This window comes from Lepus europaeus, chromosome 2 (assembly GCF_033115175.1).
Source record: "Lepus europaeus isolate LE1 chromosome 2, mLepTim1.pri, whole genome shotgun sequence".
In the NCBI taxonomy this organism is placed as follows: Eukaryota; Metazoa; Chordata; class Mammalia; order Lagomorpha; family Leporidae; genus Lepus; species Lepus europaeus.
The window spans coordinates 173,453,472-173,477,486 of NC_084828.1; the positions used below are offsets into that span (position 1 = coordinate 173,453,472).

Below are 24,015 nucleotides of genomic sequence, written 5' to 3' on the forward strand. Positions count from 1 at the left end.
ACCGACCTCCCTCTCTCCCTCTCTCTCTCCCTCCCTCCCTCCCTCTCCCTCTCCCTCTCTCTCTCTCTCTCTCTCTCTCTCTCTCTCTCTCGGCCTCTCCTTCTCTCTGTGTAACTCTGGCTTTCAAATGAATAAGTAAATCTTTAAAAATAAATAAATAAATAAATAAATAAATAATACATTTTATGTATTTCAAAAAGAAATACAAAATGAAAATACACTCAAATGCCTTTAAAAGAAGAGAATTCTTCTATCTATCTTCAAATTTTTGTCCTGTGATCTTGTATCAGTTTTAAAGGGAGATAAATTTAAAATTCATAACTTCACAGAAATGTTCTGAACTGAGCCAACATACTCTGAAATTGCAGCCTACGTATATACTCACTTTTAACACCTATCCAACTGCCATGGGTAAAAAAGAGATAAGAAATCATCTCAGTCTTCACACACCTATGCTTTAATTTGAAAATATTTAAAATACAAAATTCTAGAAAATGAACTATTCAAGGAAAATGACTAATTCAGGTAGCTGAGACTCAAAGTTTACTGTTTAATTTTGTTTATTCTTCCATGACACTCATGCCAAAGGAACACTGAAAGACAAATTAAGAGACATAATATTTATTGTGTTGCCATGGTTTCCAAACTAACAAATAAAAATTATTACTCCATATCCTAGCAACTCCCCTGTAGTACAAAAATTTTAGGTACCGTTTTTTCTTAACTGGATTTTACATTGTAATTATGCTTACCCGTTTTTAAAAGTTTTTGGTAGCTGAGGGCAAATATTTAAATTTTTCTGAGCATAAATATCACCATGTAGTAGATAAAATCATCGTATAGAGATTTTAACTTTTTTGTTCCTATTTCAGAAAATTATACCGTCCTTTTACTCACAGAACTTTTGATAGCAAAAATCACTTGCAGTGACAGAGGAAATTAAGGGTAAGAACTTTGTTACTGAAATCTGAATACAACTTAATAAGCAGAAAGTACAGAATAAGTGAAACTTTGGAACTCCAATGATTAATCTAGCCAAAGGGGAAGTGGGAATCATAGTACTAGCAAAAATACTTTTTTGGGGAGGAAATGGTATTGCCAGAAATACCAGAAATTCACGTGTAGTTTAATGATATTGTACTGTCTAAATTGTTTGTCTACAGATCCTTAAAAGTCACAGAAATGGCAAAGGCTATGCCGAACATTATGCAAAACAGTTTTCAGTCATGCTGAGACAAAGCTGAATCTGAACCTTCCCTTCATTCTGATTAGAAGAACAATCAAGGGACAGGGAGATACTGAGAGAAACACTGGCCGTCGCTGGAACAGTGACTAGGGCCAGGCTGTGCATGGGGGCAGAGGAGCAAGGGCAAGGGGAGTGCTGCCCCAAACAGCTCCCGCCCTCTTTCCCCTTAGTTCCACTGGGTCGATGGGAAAAACATGGAGAAAGGTCTGCACTCAACAGAAACTGGCTGCATTCATGGACTAATGCCACTTGAAGGGATCCTGAATGACTAAAATCACAACAAGATTTGCTCTTTCAAGGGATTTGTCTAATAAGTGCAGAATTGAAGGATTTTATTTTTTAACCAGGTAGAAATGGAAAAACATTCACTTTTCATAAATAAAAAAATAACTCACATTTCATAATCTTTTATGAATGCTGGTGGATCAACACTGAGAACAGTCAAATAAAAGTAATTCTGCTCCTATGGAGTTATTTTTCCAGATAAATCCAATCTGTACAGAACAATCTGAACCAAACAATGGGCCAATACCAAAAGTATCCAAGAAAGACTCTAGACTTGACCTTGGAAACCTGGTGATCTTTGGGTCACTTCAAAACAATTCTACATGTTCTCCCTTAAGGACACCCATGATTGCAATTACCATCTACACGTTTACAAATCTCAAATGTTTACATATAGCCCAGACCTCTCCAATGAGTTTCTGATACATTTCCAAAGCTTTCTCTTCAAAATCTCCACTCACACATCTCCAGACACTTTATATGCAAAGACAGGCCTACACAAATTCATGGGTTTTCCCTCCCCACAGACTATCCTTACCCTCGATCCACACATAAAAACCAAACACCCCCTCACTGATACAAAGCCACAACCCACTTGTTGAGTATGTACTGCTTCTCTCCCTAAACCACCTTTCAACACCTCCACTGCATCAATCCACAGGCGTCACCATCTCAGCAAGTCTCATGAGTCATCTCTTTGTATCCACCAATGCCTTTCCTCCATGGAATCTCCAACCACAGTCCATCACCCTGTTAAAGCACGAATCTGGGGTGGACAATTTATGCAGTGGTTAAGTCACCACTTGAGACACACAAATCCAACATCAAAGGGCCTGGCTCAAGTCCTGGCTCCTCAGCTTCCGATCTAGCCTTCTCTAATCCTAGCCACTAGACCACAGGGACACACTATCTAGCTTCTCTAATGCAGACCCTGGGAGGCAACAGACAGTGGCTCAAGTGCTTGGGGTCTTTGTCACCCGAGTAGGAGACCTAGGTTCCAGGCTCCTGGCTTCAGCCTGGCCCAACCCCAAATGTTGCAGGAATTGGGGGTGGGAGGATCAGTGGATGGCAGATCTCCGTCTCTGCCTTTCAAATTAGAGGGATAAAATGGAAGAAAAATTTAAAGCACAGATTTAATCAAATTGCACCCTTACACAAATCCCTTTAGTTCTTCCCCACTACTTTTAGGCTACAGCCCAAATTCCTAAATATAGACTATAATGGTCTTATCAAGGCTCTCAACTCCAGGCCTGTAGACTTGGGGGTTGGGAGGAGCAGCCTACACTATGCACTGCTGGGTGCTTAGAGACACACCTGGCCTCTACTTACAGATGCCAATAGCACACATACACACCTCCCCCTGCATAGTGACAGGCAAAAATCTCTCTCTACATTGCCAAATGTCCCTCAGAGGACAAAATCACCCAATGCCAGAGAACCATTGGCCTACCTACCCTGGCCCCTGCCTGCCGCCTGCCCTGGCCCCTGCCTGCCGCCTGCCCTGGCCCCTGCCTTCTACCTGCCCTGGCCCCTGCCTGCCGCCTGCCCTGGCCCCTGCCTGCTGCCTGCCCTGGCTCCTGTCTGCCGCCTGCCCTGGCCCCTGCCTGCCGCCTGCCCTGGCCCCTGCCTGCCGCCTGCCCTGGCCCCTGTCTGCTACCTGCCCTGGCCCCTGCCTGCCACCTGCCCTGGCCCCTGTCTGCCGCCTGCCCTGGCTCCTGCCTGCCGCCTGCCCTCCCCTGCCTGCCACCTGCCCTGGCCCCTGTCTGCTGCCTGCCCTGGCCCCTGTCTGCTACCTGCCCTGGCCCCTGCCTGCTGCCGCCCTGGCTCCTGCCTGCCGTCTGCCCTGGCCCCTGCCTGCCGCCTGCCCTGGCCCCTGCCTGCTACCTGCCCTGGCCCCTGCCTGCTACCTGCCCTGGCCCCTGCCTGCTGCCTGCCCTGGCCCCTGCCTGCTGCCTGCCCTGGCCCCTGCCTTCTACCTGCCCTGGCCCCTGCCTGCCGCCTGCCCTGGCCCCTGCCTGCTGCCTGCCCTGGCTCCTGTCTGCCGCCTGCCCTGGCCCCTGCCTGCCGCCTGCCCTGGCCCCTGCCTGCCGCCTGCCCTGGCCCCTGTCTGCTACCTGCCCTGGCCCCTGCCTGCCACCTGCCCTGGCCCCTGTCTGCCGCCTGCCCTGGCTCCTGCCTGCCACCTGCCCTCCCCTGCCTGCCACCTGCCCTGGCCCCTGTCTGCCGCCTGCCCTGGCCCCTGTCTGCTACCTGCCCTGGCCCCTGCCTGCTGCCGCCCTGGCTCCTGCCTGCCGTCTGCCCTGGCCCCTGCCTGCTGCCTGCCCTGGCCCCTGCCTGCTACCTGCCCTGGCCCCTGCCTGCTACCTGCCCTGGCCCCTGTCTGCCGCCTGCCCTGGCTCCTGCCTGCCGCCTGCCCTCCCCTGCCTGCCACCTGCCCTGGCCCCTGTCTGCTGCCTGCCCTGGCCCCTGTCTGCTACCTGCCCTGGCCCCTGCCTGCTGCCGCCCTGGCTCCTGCCTGCCGTCTGCCCTGGCCCCTGCCTGCTGCCTGCCCTGGCCCCTGCCTGCTACCTGCCCTGGCCCCTGCCTGCTACCTGCCCTGGCCCCTGCCTGCTGCCTGCCCTGGCCCCTGCCTGCCGCCTGCCCTCCCCTGCCTGCTGCCTGCCCTGGCTCCTGTCTGCTACCTGCCCTCCCCTGCCTGCTAGCTGTCCTGGCCCCTGCCTGCCGCCTGCCGTCTGCCCTGGCCCCTGTCTGATTCTCTGGCTACCCTCCTCCTGCTGCCCAGGTTACTATCACAGTGACACCATGGGAGGCACCCTAACCAAGAGTATAAACTTTAGCCCTCCCCCTCCTACTTACGCAACTTGGGCAAGTTACTTCAATTGTCCAAGCTTTGGGTTCATCATTGACAAAGAATAACAGTAGTCTACCTTTGTGGAGTTGTTGTGAGGATTAAATAATTTTAAGTAATAAATTTTTAAAGACTGAGTGCAGTGTTTAGTGCAGCAGTTAAAAAGCCACTTGGAGGGGGGTGTCATTGTGGCATGCAGTAGGGTTAAGTCACTGTCTGTAACACAAGAATCCCATAAGCTGCTCCAGCTCCCTGTTAATGTGCCTAGGACGGCAGGAGAACATGATCCAAATACATGAGCCCCTGCCATCCATGCAGGAGACCAGAATGGAGTTCCAGGTTCCTGGCTTTGACTTGGTCCAGGCCTGGCCATTGCAAACATTTGGGAAGTGAACCAGCAGATGAAAAACCTTTGTCTCTCCCTTCTTTTCTATAACTCTTTCAAATAAATAAATAAACATTGGGACTTCTCAATTCAGAAAATGTGGGTCAAAGTCCCAGTTCTGCTTCCAATTCCAGCTCCTTGCTAATGAGCGCACTAGGACCCTGCCATCCATGTGCGATCCCCAATTTGAGCTTCTGACCCTCAGATTTGGCATGGCCGAGAGGCATTTGGGGAGTGAATCAGTGGATATAAGATCTCTAAATTCACTTAAACCACTTAGAACAGTCACTAGTACAAAGTAAGAACTCCGTGTTAGCTGCTGGAGCTGTTGTTTTCCTTGAATTCTCCATACTTCTTCAGTCCCCAGGGCTTGTCACATCTTGCTCCCTGTGAATGCAAAGCTCTTCCACACATCTGAAAACTGCCTTTCCCTTAAGTAATTCCACTCAGCCTTCAAACATGAGTTGAAAGCACTTCCTCAAATGAAGCCTGCCTGAAGCCCCCAAATATGTTCAGTCCCTATGTTACACACTCTTCACAACAATTTGTTTCCTCAAAGCACATCACATAGATATATTACTCTATTTCCTCAATTCAGAGGTTGCCAGTGATTCTGACATTCAATCAGTTTGCAAAACAAAAAGGAATTAACTTAAAACAGACATCTGAAAGTTAAGGAACTGCCCCACTGTGTAATTATCTGTTTTGTGTCTACTGTCCCCTCTGGATTGAAGTTCCACAGAGGCAGTGGCCGTTCTAGTCCGGTCCACTCCAGATCCTCCATACGCCGCACAGTAGTACTGCAGAGAACAGGTGTTCAGCAAATATTTACTGAATGAATGATATTAAAAATTCTTTTTTTATTTTTTATTTTTTAATTTTTGACAGGCAGAGTGGACAGTGAGAGAGAGACAGAGAGAAACCTCTTCCTTTTGCCATTGGTTCACCCTCCAATGGCCGCCGCGGTAGAGTGCTGCGGCTGGCGCACCGCGCAGATCCGATGGCAGGAGCCAGGTGCTTCTCCTGGTCTCCCATGGGGTGCAGGGCCCAAGCACTTGGGCCATCCTCCACTGCACTCCCTGGCCACAGCAGAGAGCTGGCCTGGAAGAGGGGCAACCGGGACAGGATCGGTGCCCCGACTAGAACCCGGTGTGCCGGCGCCACAAGGCGGAGGATTAGCCTAGTGAGCCGCGGCGCCAGCCTAAAAATTCTTTTTTTTTTATTTATTTCATTTATTTATTTATTTATTTTTGACAGGCAGAGTGGACAGTGAGAGAGAGAGAGACAGAGAGAAACGTCTTCCTTTTGCCGTTGGTTCACCCTCCAATGGCCGCCGCGGCCAGCGCACTGCGGACGGTGCACCGCACTAATCCAAAGCTAGGAGCCAGGTGCTTCTCCTAGTCTCCCATGCGGGTGCAGGGCCCAAGCACTTGGGCCATCCTCCACTGCCTTCCCGGGCCACAGCAGAGAGCTGGCCTGGAAGAGGGGCAACCGGGACAGAATCCGGCGCCCCGACCGGGACTAGAACCCGGGGTGCCGGCGCCGCAAGGTGGAGAATTAGCCTATTGAGCCGCGGTGCCAGCCTATTTTATTTATTTGAAAGGCAGAGCTGTCAGGGTGGGAGGCCAGAGAGAGGAAAACAAGTGAGCAAGATCTTCCATCCACTGGTTCACTCCCCAAATTGCCTCAATGGCCCAGGGCTGGGCTAGGCCAAAGCCAGAAGCCAGGAGCTTCTTCAGGTTCTCCCACATGGGTGCAGAGGCCCAAACATTTGGGCCATCTTCTGCTTCTTTCCCAGGTACATGGAAGGGAGCTAGATTGGAAGCGGAGCAGCCAGGACTCAGCCAAATGGGATGCCGGCTCTGCAGGTGGCAACTTAACCCAATATTCCACAATGCCAGCCCTTAAAAATTAATTTTAAAAAATGAACCATATTTTTAAATAAAAGATAGCATTATATCCATAATAACTACAGACTGTGGTAATTATCTGCATTTTTTAAAGATTTATTTTATTTATTTGAAAGAAAGTTACATAGAGAGGTAGAGAGAGAGAGAGAGAGAGAGAGAGAGAGATATCTTCCATCAGCTGGTTCACTCCCTAGATGGCTGCAACAGCTGGAGCTGTGCCCATCAGGAGCCAGGAGCCAGGAGCTTCCTCCGGGTCTCCCATGTGGGTGCAAGGGCCCAAGGACTTGGCCATCTTCTACTGCTTTCCCAGGCCATAGCAGAGAGCTGGATCGGAAGAGGAGCAGCCGGGACTAGAACCAGTGCCCATATGGGATGCCAGCACTTCAGGCCAGGGCTTTGACATACTGTGCCACAGCTACGGTTCCTAATTATCTGCATTTTTAAAGACTTTTGTCTTTGCCAAAAGCTTTTTATCTTTGATTTACCATGGCCTAAAAATGAATAAATTACTCACAGTAGTAAAGTCGCCATGGCAATTAGCTCTGTCAAGCCATATGATTATCATTCCATAATGTGGCAAAGCACCTTTCAAACTTGGCACAACGCTGCCCTTCACAGTCTTTCCCTGAGACTGTTGATCCATGATCACACATGAGATCTGCTGATGACCCCTTCCACCTGCCCCTCTGGGCTCTTCCACCGACAGTGACAGCTTCCAGCTTCCCCAGCAACACAGCAGCATGCCTGCAGACTGATGGAGCTCCTGAATTTACCCCACTCTTGCCCTCATGGAGCAGACATCAAACATCTCCATGTCTTCTGAAAATGCACTGAGGTTTTGCAAGACGAAAGAAATTCTGGAGGTGGTGATGGCTGCACAATAGTGCATACGCACTTAGTGCCACAGAACTGTCCACTTAGTGGTCAGTGTGGCATGCTTTATGTTCTGTGAATCCACCCAGCGTTTTAGTGCAGTTTGTGGAACATGTTTATTTATCCCTTCTTCCTTCTCACTTCTCCAGTTGCCTGCTAGCTGACCAACTAGGAAGCATGGAAACCTGAGCAGACACTAAGCAAGAAGAAAAACAGGCTATTTGTGTTTATTAATAGCACTCCCTGCACACTTCAAAAAGCAATTTTAAGTCAGGAAAGATAAATTCTTAAAATTTAACTAAAGAAAAGATGATTAAGCTGTCCTATTTTTTAATTTATTTATTTTTATTTTTGACAGGCAGAGTGGACAGTGAGAGAGAGAGACAGAGAGAAAGGTCTTCCTTTGCCGTTGGTTCACCCTCCAATGGCCGCCGTGGCCAGAGTGCTGGCGCACCGCGCTGATCCGAAGGCAGGAGCCAGGGGCTTATCCTGGTCTCCCATGGGGTGCAGGGCCCAAGGACTTGGGCCATCCTCCACTGCACTCCCTGGCCACAGCAGAGAGCTGGCCTGGAAGAGGGGTAACTGGGACAGAATCCGGTGCCCCGACCGGGACTAGAACCCGGTGTGCCGGCGCCGAAAGGCAGAGGATTAGCCTGTTGAGCCACGGCACCAGCCTTAAGCGGTCATTTTTACTGTAGTGAGCATTTTGATAGTTTTTGCTTGTTTCCAATTTAAAGCAATGTTTTTGGTGAAAGGGATGTTCCCACTGGAGAAAACAGGGACTCTGGGTTATATGTGAATGGCAACTGCCCAGTATGTGGACAAGCAGTTTATGAAAGGCTATGAAAACTTTAAAGGAAAGAGAGAGAATCACAAGAAACATTAGAGAGCAATTAAAACTGCTATCTATCCTCTAATGTTTTTAAACTACGGTATGGGAGCCAGCATTGTGCAGCAGCAGGTTACCCCACAGTCTACAACATCTGCACTCCACATTGAGTGCCAGTTTGAGCCCCAGCTGCTCCACTTTCGATCCAGCTTCCTGTTAATGCACCTGGGAAAACAGCAGATGATGGCCCGAGTACGTGGGGCCCTGACACCTACGTGGAGTTCCTGACACCTGGGAAAACAGCGGATGATGGCCTGAGTACGTGGGGCCGTGACACCTACGTGGAGTTCCTGACACCTGGGAAAACAGCGGATGATGGCCTGAGTACGTGGGGCCGTGACACCTACGTGGAGTTCCTGACACCTGCTTTCAGCTTGGTCCAGCTCTGGCTGTTGTGGGCATTTGAGGAGTGAATCAGAGGATGGCAGATCTCTTTATCTGTCTCTTGCTCTCTCTACATAACTCTGTCTTCCATATAAATCTTTAAAAAAAATTAAATAGGGATCGGTGCTTTGGTGTAGCAGGTAAAGCCCTCCTGCAGTGCCGGCATGGCATATGGGTGCCAGTTCGAGTTCCGGCTGCTCCACTTCCGATCCAGCTCTCTGCTATGGCCTGGGAAAGCAGTAGAAAACAGCCCAAGTGCTTGGGCCCTTGCATCTACATGGGAGACCTGGAAGAAGCTCCTTGCTCCTGGCTTCAGATCGGCCAGCTCCGATCATTTGGGTAGTGAACATGCAAATGGAAGATACTTCTCTCTGTCTCTGCCTCTGCCTCTGTAACTCCACCTTTCAAATAAATAATCTTTTTTAAAATTTTAAATAAATAAATGCACCGACTTCGGAGCCAGATCTCATGCCTGAATCCAAGCTCTGCTACTTCCTATCTCTGTAACCCTGGAGAAGTTACTTAACTTTTCTGTGCAATGGATTCCTCACCTATAAAATAGGGATAATAATAAAACCAACCACAGAATTTTTGAAGAATTAAATGAATTCGTGCATGAAAAACACTTAGAGGGACCAGTGCCGTGGCGCAGTGGGTTAAAGCCCCGGGCTGAGGTGCCGGTTCGAGTCTCGGCTGTTCCTCTTCCGATCCAGCTCTCTGCTATGGCCTGGGAAAGTAGTAGATGACCCAAGTCCTTGAGACCTTGCACCTGCATAGGAGACCTGGAAGAAGCTCCTGGCTCCTGGCTTTGGATCGGTTCAGCTCTGGCTGCTGCAGCCACTTGGGGAATGAACCAGAGGATGGAAGACCTCTCTCTCTGCAACTCTTTCAAGTAAATAAAAAATAAATCTTTAAAAAGAAAAAGAAAGAAAAATGTTTAGAATAATGTCTGTCAGAAAATAAGCATTTAAAAGTCTTATATATTAGTATCCTTCCCAATTTTTAAAGGAAACATCACACCAAAAAGGGAAAAACAGTTCAAATACTAGTAATACAACAGGAGCATAGAAGCTGCCACTTTAATCCCTTACAGAAATCTGAGTAAATCTTTCTGATTTTGGAGGTAAACATTTTGGGTGGTTTCTATTTTCTTTCTTTCTTTTTTTTTTTTTTGACAGGCAGAGTGGACAGTGAGAGAGAGACAGAGAGAAAGGTCTTCCTTTTGCTGTTGGTTCACTCTCCAATGGCCACTGTGGCTGGCGCATCTCGCTGATCCAAAGCCAGGAGCCAGGTGCTTCTCCTGGTCTCCCATGTGGGTGCAGGACCCAAGGACTTGGGCCATCCTCCACTGCCCTCCTGGGTCACAGCAGAGAGCTGGCCTGGAAGACGGGCAACCGGGATAGAATCCGGCGCCCCAACCGGGACTAGAACCCGGTGTGCCAGCGCCACAAGGCAGAGGATTAGCCTGTTAAGCCACAGCGCCGGCCAAGTATCTTCTAGATTTTTAATCTGAAAGTGCCTGACTTTTTAAAATTAATCTTATTAGGCCAGCGCCGTGGCTTAACAGGCTAATCCTCCGCCTTGCGGCGCCGGCACACCAGGTTCTAGGCCCGGTCGGGGCACCGATCCTGTCCCGGTTGCCCCTCTTTCAGGCCAGCTCTCTGCTGTGGCCCGGGAGTGCAGTGGAGGATGGCCCAAGTCCTTGGGCCCTGCACCCCATGGGAGACCAGGAGAAGCACCTGGCTCCTGCCATCGGATCAGCGCGCTGCGCCGGCCGCAGCGCGCTACCGCGGCGGCCATTGGAGGGTGAACCAACGGCAAAAGGAAGACCTTTCTCTCTGTCTCTCTCTCACTGTCCACTCTGCCTGTCAAAAATTTAAAAAAAAAAAAAAAAAAAAGATTGAAAAAAAAATTAATCTTATTAAAGTAATATCAACTTTGTTATTCATTTTTAGATAACTTTTCTTGGCTCCAAATACTGTCCTAATGATTTGCCATCTAAGCCAAATGCTAAGTATCTTTCAAGAGGAAAATTCTAACAATGAACTGGATCAAAAGAAGACTGGGTAATATGTCAAAAGGAAACAGCACTAGTCTTAAATCAGTTATTTACCAAAAATAACAAGCAGGAAGTGATAAGGGAATGATTCTCACTAACTATAGTGACGCTCTAAGCAATTCTTATACAGATTAGTGTATGATCAGTCTATAATTGCAGGCAGACTCTGAAACTAAGAAACCCAGCTGGAAGTTCTCTTACATTTCCAGTATACAACAGGATGTTGCCAATAGTTGACAGTCCCTTACATTTTTTTCCGAAGCCATCAACCAACTGAAATAAAAATGTCCCAGAAGCTCTGTGACTAACTGAAAGAATTAAACTTAAAAATTCCACGCCATGTTTCAAAACCCAGTGAATCTATATTATATCAGCATTTACATAACACCTCTTGGAACTACAGAGACCAATAAGCATTTCTATAATATAATTACTATACCTCCAACATTCTACTTAACTTCAGTTTAAATTTTGAAGATTAATCAGAAATTTCAATAAATTAGGACAAGTAACTGAAACTCAAATAACCCTAAAAATATAATGCGAACTTAATTCGAGATAAGGTAAATAGATATCCAAGCACATCTTATTCTAATGCGGTATTCCGGAGGCCAGCTATAACATCTTGTCCAAAGCCATGAGTATCTGTTATCTCTGTCATGCCAGCATTTTACAATCCTCTCACTGTGCAGTGCTGGGGGGAGTGTAGCAGACACACCTCTCTGGCAATGTTACTCAGAGCTTCATCTTCTGCAGAAAACCGGTCTTTCACAGGCGTTCTTTTCCTTCCAGAACCAGGAGTCCCCATCCTGTGCTCGTACTAGTCTTCAGATTCTGAATGTTTTTATTCTGTTTTCTGCCCTAAAAGAAACAGAAATAGAATAATTTAGGATGGTTCCCTTTGTGCAGTTTTAATGCTTATTTACACATTCACGTTCACTTTTTTTTTTTTTTTTTTTTTTTTTGACAGGCAGAGTGGACAGTGAGAGAGAGACAGAGAGAAAGGTCTTCCTTTGCCATTGGTTCACCCTCCAATGGCCGCCGCGGCCGGCGCACTGTGGCCGGTGCACCGTGCTGATCCGAAGCCAGGAGCCAGGTGCTTCTCCTAGTCTCCCATGCGGGTGCAGGGCCCAAGCACTTGGGCCATCCTCCACTGCACTCCCGGGCCACAGCAGAGAGCTGGCCTGGAAGAGGGGCAACCGGGACAGAATCTGGCGCCCTGACCGGGACTAGAACCCGGTGTGCCGGCACCGCAGGCGGAGGATTAGCCTAGGGAGCCGCGGTGCTGGCCGCACATTCACTTTTAACAGATAAATTTTTTCTTCAAGAAATTAACCACCATTTACTTGTCCTACTACCAAAATGCTCCAATAAATTTTATAAAATTTAAATTTATACTAACCATTAATCCTCCTCTTTTCATTATGCTGCTCATAGCAACCATGAGAGTTAAGTTATAATAGTACCTTCAAGACACTGTAGTCAGCAGTCATGCTACTTAACAGTTTTAAATTAGCACAGCTATTTCTAAAATCTATTTCCACTCCAGAGTGAAAGACACTGCACAAAAGTCATTCATCTTAAAGCTTTAGAACATGTTGCAAGATGTTTTAATATACAGCCTTAAAGTAACAAAGTTTAACTTTGCTTTTCACTGTAATTTAAGAAACAATTCCAATTAAGCATAACCACATAAAAGAATAAAGTAAGCTTTATTATTCTACAATTAATCGTAACTAATGTTGTGTGCACTATTGCAAGGTAGAGGAAGTACTGGACACACAGTGCTAAACACAGCCAATCAACCAAATGATTAGGACTCTACAGATCTTCTATTGTTATCATGCCTATATTACAAGAGGCAACAAACCACTTCTCCAAGAATAACAAGGATGATAAAGACCACCTATCTCTTTCTAACATAGTATCAGAGATTAAAGACTTCAATGAAAGAATGCATCCCAAATTGCGCAACTTCTGTTCTTCACACATTACTGAAAATATAGTAACTTCAAAATCATTTTCCTAACTTTAACAAAATAAAATGATAAAGTTTCATTACTGTGTTGAGTCACAGAAGAATTCTGAGGTGTGTCCTCACAGAGGTAGCTATATAAAAACTGTGAATGACTTTAATGAACTGGAAATTCCTTACTTAAAGCAAAATAAAGCAGAACCACTACACCAAAAGGTTTTCTCTACTTAAAATTCAGCCCGTCTCCAGTTTATCTTACATCATTTCTCATTTCCCAAAGCTATCTTGTTAGGTTTATCAATCAGAATAAAGGTTGATAATATTTTATAACTTCACCATAGAACATACAATTAAATATGAACATTAAGAATTCATACAAATGGAAACCAAGATATATATCTGAAAGCAACAGCTGATAAATTCTAGCCACAAATTATGAAAAGTTCAAAAAAAGTATAGGAGTTTTTCTCAGAAGCCTCTAATCATTGTCAGTTTCAGCATAATTTTAAGCACTATTCCCTTACTTAACAGTAATAATGTATACGGATATTAGAGACCAACTGAGAAAAAGGCAACATGTAACACAAAATTTTTTTTCAGCCTGGAGTGACAGTTTAGCTAAAGAACTGTGGTATCATCCAATAATAGCCCTTCACCCAGCTTTCCAAGGAAACACTGAAAGACATTTGATAAAAGCAGAAGGCAAAGGGCTGGCACATTGGCACAGTGGGTTAAAGCCCCAGCCTGCAGTGCCGGCATCCCATATGGGCGCCGGTTCAAGTCCCAGCTGCTCTACTTCCAATACAACTCCTTGCTAATACACCTGAGAAAGCAGTGGAGGATGGCCCAAGTGCTTGGGCCCCTGCACTCATGTGGGAGACCTGGAAGAAGCTCCTGGCTCCTTGCTTTGGATCGGCTCAGCTCCGGCTATTGCAACCACTCACTTGGGGAGTAAACCAGCGGATGAAAGACTTCTCTGTCTCTACCTCTGTAACTCTTTCAAAAAAAACCAAATATTAAAAAAAAAGGCAGAAGACAAAAACATAGGCATCTTCCAACTCCAGATACATAAAAATAACCACAGAAGAGAAGGACAGATTTGGCTGGAAGTACAACAGTCTAACAGTGATTTTGTCAGGAAGATAGGCTTATGGATGCTTTTCTTGATCCTCTAAAATCCCAATAGCAGTGAAGAAAAGGAGAAGCATTTTTAAAAAAATAAAAGCATTCAGAACCAAGGCTCAAAGAATAAACCAGTCCCAAAGTGGGTCACACCGAATTAGGCACAATATGCTATAAATCTGGATACACCATCCGAAACCACTGCCACTGAGATGCTTCTAAGTGTTTTTTTCTTTCTCCTCTTTCCCCATAATCCATTTTCCTTCTTCCTCAACTAGCACTGCCTCAGCCTTAGACTAGCCAGGGTACCCTAGCCCACAGATTCATGTTAAAAAAAAAAAAATTATCCTTTCTTAAATCGCCTCAAAACAAATCTGCTTCAACAAGCTCCAGGCTGGTCAGCCAAGAAAGATGCCAGGAAAGAGACAGAGCATAGGAAGTGCAGGAGATGGAAGGGCTTCCCCTCTGCCCTCCCGTTCCTTCCTAACCCAGCTACAGAGAGCACCTACGTGCTGACCAAGTGTTATCACCTCCGTCAGGTGTACGTGGGACAGGTCAACCATTGCGTATTTCAAAGAACAACCAAGTGCTTTCCAAAGACTGATATGACTTGTATTCTACAGGCAGGCAAGCATCCTTACCAATATTAGAAATTAAAAGTTTTCAGTTCCTATGCAATTTATCTTCTAGTAACTGAAGCTATTCTGTATCAGCAATGGAGGAACCGTTAAGATTCCTAGCATAGCAATGGAAAACTGCTTCTCAACAAAACGACAAAAATCAGAATGCAAACGAAAGGCAGCCTCGCAGGGAACATTTCTGTAAAGGCCTTTCAGCAAGTTTCTCCCCAGGGAGGTACCCAGAAGCATACCTTTCAGCAGGAGCCATGTAGATCTCCAGCTTTAACTGGTAGCAGCAATCGGCTTACAGGGTTAAACCTTTACCTCAATTAACAAGAACAAAACTGCCCGCATTTTTGTCAAGCCCTAAACCCAGATAGTGTCAAGTTGATTTTCTCCAGATGGTTTTGTCCTGAAGTGTTTGTCTACTCAAGAGAAAGAAGGGAAAAACCTTCAGGGTGTTGTGGAATATAAACCTTCCAAAATAGACGCATCAATAAAGCTTTCTCTTCTTCACAGAGCTTCACACGTGACACATGTCTGAAACAACAGGCATTTTGCCACATTAAAAGGAGCACTTCGATCACAGTATTGTTCACTTTTGTAAGAAGAGACTGTCCGTTAGTATCAGTGTGTCACGTTCTAAATATAACACACTTGGATAGTTCCGTGCCTGCCTGGATCCCGATAGATACAGCTCCTTTACATCCATACACTGCATCATCGAGCACTAAAAATACCAAAAATACCATCATGGTGTATCTTTGTATCAGAGCTGTCATTAAGTTAACTCTGAGCTGCACAAAAAATATTTGGTAGTTATTCATAAACAAACCCCAGTATCTAGAATGTCACCTGATTAGAGCCATGTGACTGAAGTCTTTGCCACTGACTGGACAAAATGGAAAGTGAGAGCATCTTGGTTCAACGGACTGCCCTGCCTCTGGGTCACCCCTCCCACAAACCTTGGCTGTCCTCTGCAGAGCAGAAATACAGCTACCTTTCTACCTTCACACAGCTAATGTGAGGTTCAAGTGAGTTAAGATAAAGGCAAGCCTTAGCATGAAGCTTATTATAACCACAAAGCCTCTATGAATATTTAAAATATCTTTAACTACCTCTCTTGCATAGTGAGCTTATGAAAACAAAAGGGCAATCTTCCCTTTCTTTACAACTGTATACATTTAACAAAAATATCTTCAAGTAATTTCCTCCAGCATGTACTGTGTAATATCATGAACCATGCTAAGAATTTTTACAAAGCACGGAACAATCTAGAAAACAATGAAAAACCTGTGACTATAATCATTTTAGTGTGTGACACATTTATATAATAAACACAAAAATAGAAAAATCTGTACATGCATCACTTTCCTGTTTTTTCTTTTTATTATTTCAGAGGCAAGGAGACACAAAGTATTCCCATCCAACAATTCACTCCCCAAAATCCTGCAACCCCCACAGACAAGGGTGAAGCCGGGAGCTGGGATTGGGGAACTCAATCCAGTCTCCCACATGCGCAGCAAAAACCTAATCCCTTGAGCCATTAACACTGTTTCCTGGGGCCAGCGCTGTAGCGCAGTGGGTTAATGCCCTGGCCTGAAGTGCCAGCATCCCATATGGGCGCCGGTTCGAGACCCAGCTGTTCCACTTCCTGTCCAGCTCTCTGCTGTGGCCTGGGAAAGCAGTAGAAGATGGCCCAAGTTGGGCCCCTGCACCTACAGGGGAGACCCGGAGGAAGCTCCTGGCTCCTGGCTCCTGGCTCCTGATTGACGCAGCTCCTGCCGTTGTGCCCAATTGTGGAGTGAACCAGCAGATGGAAGACCTCTCTCTCTCTCTCTCTCTGTCTCTCTCTCTCTCTCTCTCTCTCTTTCTCTCTCTGCCATTCCTCTCTCTGTGTAACTCTTTCAAGTAAAATAAATAAATCTTAAAAAAAAAAAAAAAAAAAAAAGAACACTGTTTCCCAGGGTTTACATTAGCAGGAAGCTCGGAGCCAGGAGCCAGAGCTGAGTATTAAACCCAGGCACTCAAGTATGGGGTGCGGGCATCTTGACCTTAAAAGTTTATTTTTTGAAATACACACTTTCTGGGGCTAGTGTTGTGGTGCAGAGAGTTAAGCCACCGCCCGCAATGCCAGCATCTCATACAGGTGCCAGTTCCAGTCTTGGCTGCTCCATTTCCAATCCAGCTCCCATCCAAGGCCTGGAAAAGCAAAGGAAAATCCACTCATGTGGGAGACCCAGATGAAGCTCCTGGCTCTTGGCTTTGACCTGGCCCAGCCCCAGCTATTGCATCCACTGTGGAATGAACCAACAGATCAAAGTTCAAGCTCTCTCTGTAACTCTGCCTTTCAAATAAACCAAATAAATCTTTTTTAAAAAGAAAGAAAAAGAAAATTCACACTTTTTGGGAATGAAGCCTTAAATGGTTGCCAATCCCCTTAACACAATACCACTGACAGGGAAGAAACAGACTATAGAGCTAATTATTAGTATACATAAACTCTGTACACATCATTCTATATAAATTTCACCTCAAAAAAAGAAGACCTCTATACCAAAACTCTAGTCAATAATGTGCATGTTAAAATACTTAGGGTGCAATGTACTGATACATATCACTTCTTCTGAAATGCAACAACAAAGGAGGATGAAATGAGGGAATGCCATGATGGTGTGCACAGAACAGTTCTTTCAAGTTTTCTGTATGTTTGAAAGTTTGTATAATAACATGCAGGAGGAAAAGAACTGGTTGAGAAGGGTGGACTGAGAGAGAGAGAGACAGACAGACAGACAGAGACAGAGAAAGGGTAGATGACCAGGTGAACAAAAGTTAAAGGAACCAGAAACTGCTAAGCACATCTTGATTTGAAAAAGGTGGCAGAATACCAACAGTTACATATGCATTAGAAATAAAGAATACAGGCAGGAGAAAGAATGGCCTAAAGTCCTGGGGGGGGGGGGGGGGAGACAGAAAAGGAAGGAAGGAATTAAGGTTAAGACATCAATCCTACGAATATCTAGCCAAGATCATTACACACAATGAAGAAATCATTAGCAGAATCTACAGAAAGAATAAAATGTGGATCCAGAAATTGAGACAAAGTGTGAAATGAAAATAAATATAGAGGACTGGAGGACTTGCACAACAAGGAGAGGTGGGTGCTACACACAAACTAAATCTCAAAAGAATGCTAGAACCTATAATGATTAACTTAAATTAATATTTTATGAAGGATGGTGCCTAAAAAGGGTAAGTGAAAACCTGTAAAATCACTCCTCCTACTTCCATAATCAACTGCCTTAATAATTTAAAGTCTCACAGTTTTTGTTTTATTTACTTTTTTAAAAGATTTATTTATGTATTTGAAAGGCAGAGTTGCAGAGAGAAGTCTTCCACCTGCTGGTTCACTCCACAGATGGCTGCAATGGCCAGAGCTGTGGTGATCCAAACCAGGAGCTAAGTGCTTCTTCCAGGTCTCCCACGGGGGTGCAGCGGCCCAAGCACTTGGGCCATCTTCTACTGCTTTCCCAGGCCATAGCAGAGAGCTGGATTGGAAGTGGAGCAGCAGGGACTCAAACCAGCACCTGTATAGGATGCCAGCACTACAGATGGAGGCTCTATTTATTTTAAAGGCAGAGCAACAGAGAAAGGAGAGACAGAGAGAAAGTGAAACCTTTCATCCATTGATTTACACCCCAAATGTCCACAACAGCAAGGGCTGAGCCAGGCTGAAGCCAGGAGTGAGGCACTTTAAGAGGGTCTCCCACACTGGGTAGCAGGAACCCAAGTACTTAGACCATGATCTGCTGCCTCCAAGGCACATTAACAGGAAGCTAGACGGGAAGCAAAGAACTGGAAATCAAACCGGCACTCTGAGATAGGATGTAGGTGTGCCAAGCAGTCCCTAAAGTTTCATGTTTTGCAAACACACTATTTTCTTGGCCAGCGCCGCAGCTCACTAGGCTAATCCTCCACCTGTGGCGCTGCCACCCTGGGTTCTAGTCCCGGTTGGGGCACCAGATTCTGTCCCGGTTGCTCCTCTTCCAGTCCAGCTCTCTGCTGTGGCCCGGGGAGGCAGTGGAGGATGGCCCAAGTGCTTGGGCCCTGCATCCACATAGGAGACCAGGAGGAAGCACCTGGCTCCTGGCTCCTGGCTTCGGATCGGCACAGTGCTGGCTGTCTAACTCTACCTGTCAAAAAAAAAAAAAAAAAAAAAAGAAGAAGCAAAGGAAAGAAAACACACTATTCTCATACATCTGACACCAACTGATAATCTTACCATTGCTCTCCTCACAGAGTGGCATGCCAGGGGTTACACTGCTTCCCTGCTATAAAATGAACACTGACAGGCTATGTGTTTGACACATCTTCACAATAACACTCCATCAACCATGCAGAACCCAAATTAGGAAGATACACTTCCGGCCGGCGCTGTTGTTTAACAGGCTAATCTTCTGCCTTGCGGCGCCGGCACACCAGGTTCTAGTCCCGGTTGAGGCGCCGGATTCTATCCCGGTTGCCCCTCTTCCAGGCCAGCTCTCTGCTATGGCCCGGGAGTGCAGTGGAGGATGGCCCAAGTGCTTGGGCCCTACACCCGCATGGGAGACCAGGATAAGCACCTGGCTCCTGGCTTCGGATCAGCACAATGCGCCGACCGCAGTGGCCATTGGAGGGTGAACCAACAGCAAAAAGGAAGACCTTTCTCTCTGTCTCTCTCTCTCTCACTATCCACTCTGCCTGTCAAAAAAAAAAAGGGGGGGGGGGGGGCGCCGTGGCTTAACAGGCTAATCCTCCGCCTTGCAGCGCCGGCACACCGGGTTCTAGTCCCGGTCGGGGCACCGATCCTGTCCCGGTTGCCCCTCTTCCAGGCCAGCTCTCTGCTGTGGCCCGGGAGTGCAGTGGAGGATGGCCCATGTGCTTGGGCCCTGCACCCCATGGGAGACCAGGATAAGCCCCTGGCTCCTGCCATCGGAACAGCGCGGTGCGGCGGCCATTGGAGGGTGAACCAATGGCAAAAAAGGAAGACCTTTCTCTCTGTCTCCCTCTACTGTCCACTCTGCCTGTCAAAAATTTAAAAAAAAAAAAAAAAGGAAGATACACTCCTACCAACAATTACATTCTCCGTATACCCAGAGAAGCAAAGACTTTCTAAAACCGTTCAAATGAACTTCCTTCACTATGTCTTTTAAAGTATCTCAAAGACATACAAACACACAATCAGAAAATGAGAAAGGAAGAGAGAAAATTAAATACAGACGTTTATAGAACAGATTAAAAGTATAAAGTAAACTGAAACAGGGGCCAGCGTTGTGGCAGAGTGGGATAAGCTGCCACTTGTGATGTCGGCATCCTGTATGCACACCAATTCAAGTCCTGGCTGCTCCACTTCCATTCCAGTTCCCTGCCAAAGCACCCGGGAAAACAGCAGAAGATGGCCCAAGTAGCTTGGACCCCAGCACCATATGGGAGACCCAGAAGAAGCTCCGGGCTTCAGCTTGGCCCAGCTCAGGCTGTTGCAGCCATTTGGGAAGTGAATGAGCAGATAGTAGATGGTCTCTCTTTGTCTCTTATTCTCTGTGACTCTGCCTTTCAAATCAATAAATCTGTTCTTAAAAACATACTGAATCTATAAATCAACATGGAAAGCATCACCATCTTAATAATATTAAGGCTTTTAAAAAAAAAAAAATGCTTCTCCTGGGGCCAGCACTGTGGCACAGTGGGTTAATGCTCTGGCCTGAAGCACCAGCATGTCATATAGGCACCGGTTCGAGACCCAGCTGCTCCACTTCCGACCCAGCTCTCTCCTGTGGCTTGGGAAAACAGTGGAGGATGGCCCAGGTCCTTGGGCCCCTGCACCCATGTGGGAGACCCAGAGGAAGCTCCTAGCTCCTGGCTTCGAATTGGCGCAGCTCCAACCGTTGCAACCACCTGGGGAGTGAACCATCTGATGGAAGACCTCTCTCTCTCTCTCTCTGCCTCTCCTCTGTGTAACTCTGACTTTCAAATAAATAAATAAATTTTTATTAAAAAAAAAAAAGACTTCCAACCATGAACATGGGGTGTCTTTCTAGCTGTATAGATTTTTAAGTTCATTCTACAATGTTTTGGTTTCTAACATAAAAAGCTTTACACTTTACTTATTACAAGTATTCTTATGTCACGGGTCATTCTGAAAATCAGATAGATAAAAAGTTTCTACAAATTGTAAAGTACTATGGAAAAACGGGTCATCACTGGTATTAAATTAAAAAAAAAAAAAAAGAATCTGAAATCACAGTAGCAAAAGAAAAGTGGCAAACAAACTCAAATTCACAAGTAAATTCCCTGGCTGAATTTAGTCTTTAGTGGAGTCAAGGGTGGATAAGTCAGGGATTGTACATTTCTAAACACAAATATAATCTAATACCAGACCTGCATATTTAACAGGAAGGTGCTTTTTACTATTTCCAGTTGTCCAAATATGTAGCAACTTTAAGAGGTACTGGAAGTCCTCTTGCTGAACTATGTAAGTGTGTTTTCTTTCTGAGGTACATGGATTTATTACTGAAATACTTCCTCCAGCAAAAGAAAAGGAAACTAAAACACTTAAGAGGCATTGTAACCCACCTCTGCTACTCTTTATAAAACAGAAGGAACCAAAATTAAGCCCCAAAGGAAAAACTACTTAAATTCACTTCAGTTGTTTCTTGTTTTATTTTTTATTTGAGAAGCAGAAAGACAACAGAGCCCCATCCACTGGTCCACTCCCCAAATGCCTTCAATGATGGGCTGGACCACACCAAAGCCAGGAGCCAGAAACTCAACTCAACTCTTCCCCAAGAGGAAACAGCCACCTTTCCCTGAATACCTCTGTGAGTTTTTCCATCCTTGTAGCTCATTCACTGGTGGGGAAAAAAATGGGACAGGAGGCATCAGTGTTACAGAAAAAAAGATACAAACATCTTTCCTCTTGAGCCATACTGACCAAATTTGTGCAACTAAAATTTGTCTTAGATACAAAAGGCAAAGTAACACCCTGAAATGGTAGGCAAGATATCAGATGCAAAAAAGGAAGAAGTTAGCAAGATACACCATAATGTAAGCACAATGTTTGAGAGAGAACAATTGGAATAGAGCAGAGCTGATGGCACAGATGGGAATAGCTAATCCAAATGCTACCCCAATCCCAAGACACATGCAGAGAGTGCCACTGTAGATGCTGTCAGCCCTCCATATCTGCAGTTTCTGGATCCACAGATTCAACTAAGTGTAGAAAGAAAATATCTAAAAAATTGTTCTATTTTTAGTGTCCTTATTCACTAAATAAATATAACAACTATTAACACAGTATTTACATTGTATTACATATTATAAGTAATCTAAAGATGATTTGAAGCATACAGGAGATGTGCATAGTTCATATGCAAATACTACACCATTTCATAGAAGAACTTGAACATCCACGGATCTGGTATCTGAGTGGGTCCTGGAACCCACCCCCCAGGGATAGCAAGGAATGAATTACACATTCCTTCTGCTGATAAAACCTAATACCAGGGGCTGGTGCTATGGTGTGGCGGGTAAAGCCTCAGCCTGCAGTGTCAGCATCCCATATGGGCACCGGTTCAAGTCCAGAATGCTCCACTTCTGATCCAGCTCTCTGCTATGGCCTGAGAAAACAGTGGAAGATGGCCCAAGGACCCTGCGCCTGTGTGTGAGACCTGGAGGAAGTTCCTGGCTTCAGATCGGCGCAGCTCTGGCAGTTGCAGCTACCTGGGGAGTGAACCAGCAGATAGAAGACACCTCTCCCTCTCCCTCTCCCTCCCTCCCTCCCTCCCTCCCTCTCTGCCTCTCTGTAACTCTGCCTTTCAAAAATAAAAAAGAAAGAGAAATTGACTTCTCCACTCATATGTTTACCCACCACTCCCAACACTCATGTCCACAAAAGTTTCTAGTAATAAAACACATTAAGAACTCAGACAGCAAACTCTGTCTTATCCATGTTTTCAGCACATAGCAAAATGTTCAGTAAACATTGAATGAGAACTAATACTTCATTACTAAAATTGTAAAAAAAAAATTTTAAAAAGCTAAGGTCCCCAAAAGTCTTTTTTTTAACGATTTATTTATTTATTTGAAAGGTAGAGTTACAGAGATGCAGAGAGAGAGAGAGAGGTCTTCCAACCTCTGATTCACTCATCAAAGGGCCTTAAAGGCCAGAGCTGGGTGGATCCAAAGCCAGGAGCCAAGAACTTATTTGAGGTCTCCCACCCATGTGGGCGCAGGAGCTCAAGCATTTGTGCCATCTTCTACTGATTTCCCAGGCCACAGCAAGGAGTTGGACTGGAAGTGGAGCACCTGGGTCTCAAAGCAGTGCCCATATGGGATGCTGGAACTGCAGGCAGTGGCTTTACCCACTAAACCACAGTACCAGGCCCCCAAAAAGTCTACTTTTAGAGATTAAGTGAAATCATTCAATTAACTCCTTAACTTAATTATTAAAATTTGGGGGTAGAGATTGTTGCACAGGGCATTGGTCCGTGGCTTAGGATGCCCAAATCACGTATCAGAGTGCCAGTTTAGGTCCCAGCTGTTCCACTTCCAGTCTATCCAGCTCCCTGCTTATGCAGACCCTGGGGGGCAGCAGATTCAAGTGACTGGGCACTTGGTGCCCACATGGGAAACGTGGATGAAATTCATGGCTCCTGGCTTTGGCCTGGCCAAGCCAAATGAATAGGTGAGAGATATTTTTTCTCTCTCTCTCTCTTCTTTTAAAGTAAATGGAAAAAAAAAAAAAACTTTTTAAAAATTGTTATCCAAAACTTAACTTACATACATTAAGAATCTAATTTCACATAGAAATTATTCCTTTCAGGGCTGGTGCTGTGGTGTAGCAGGTAAAGCTGCCACCTGGGGTGCCAGCTTCCAACATGGACGCCAGTTCTAGTCCTGGCTGCTCCACTTCCAATCGAACTCCCTGCTAATGTGCCTAGGAAAGCAGCGGAAGATGGCCCAACTCCTTGGGCCTCTGCATCCACATGGGAGACCCAGACGAAGCTCCTGGCTCCTGGCTTGGAATCAGCCCAGTTCCAGCCATTGCAGCCATTTGGGGAGTGGATGGAAGATCTTTGTCTTTTCCTGTAAACTCTGTTTCCCAAATAAATAAATATCTCTTTAAAAAAAAAAAGAAAGAAAGAAAAAGACACACATGAACTATTGGAACTCAAGAGAATTCAGCCAAGTTGCAGGATATAAAATCAACACAAAAAATCAATAACATTTTTATGCACCAACAATGATTTGGCTGAGAAAGACCTTGTAAGATCAGTTTCATTCACAATAGCTACAAATTTTTTTTTTACATCTTGAAATAAATTTAACCAAGGATATGAAATACATCTACAATGAATATGACAAAATATTAAAGAAAGAAA

General features: G+C 45.6%; 1 protein-coding gene across 14 annotated transcripts in view; it reads right to left on the reverse strand.

The window, feature by feature from the left end:
- Positions 1-24,015, reverse strand: part of LRRFIP2 (LRR binding FLII interacting protein 2) — a 143,281-nt gene that overhangs the window by 101,280 nt on the left and 17,986 nt on the right. For all 14 annotated transcript variants that reach the window (XM_062216024.1, XM_062216013.1, XM_062215997.1 and 11 more), the window contains exon 2: positions 11,598-11,740. In XM_062216024.1, the coding sequence (XP_062072008.1) occupies positions 11,598-11,687 (90 nt within the window). In that variant the 5' untranslated portion in view covers positions 11,688-11,740. The remainder of the gene's footprint in view (positions 1-11,597; positions 11,741-24,015) is intronic.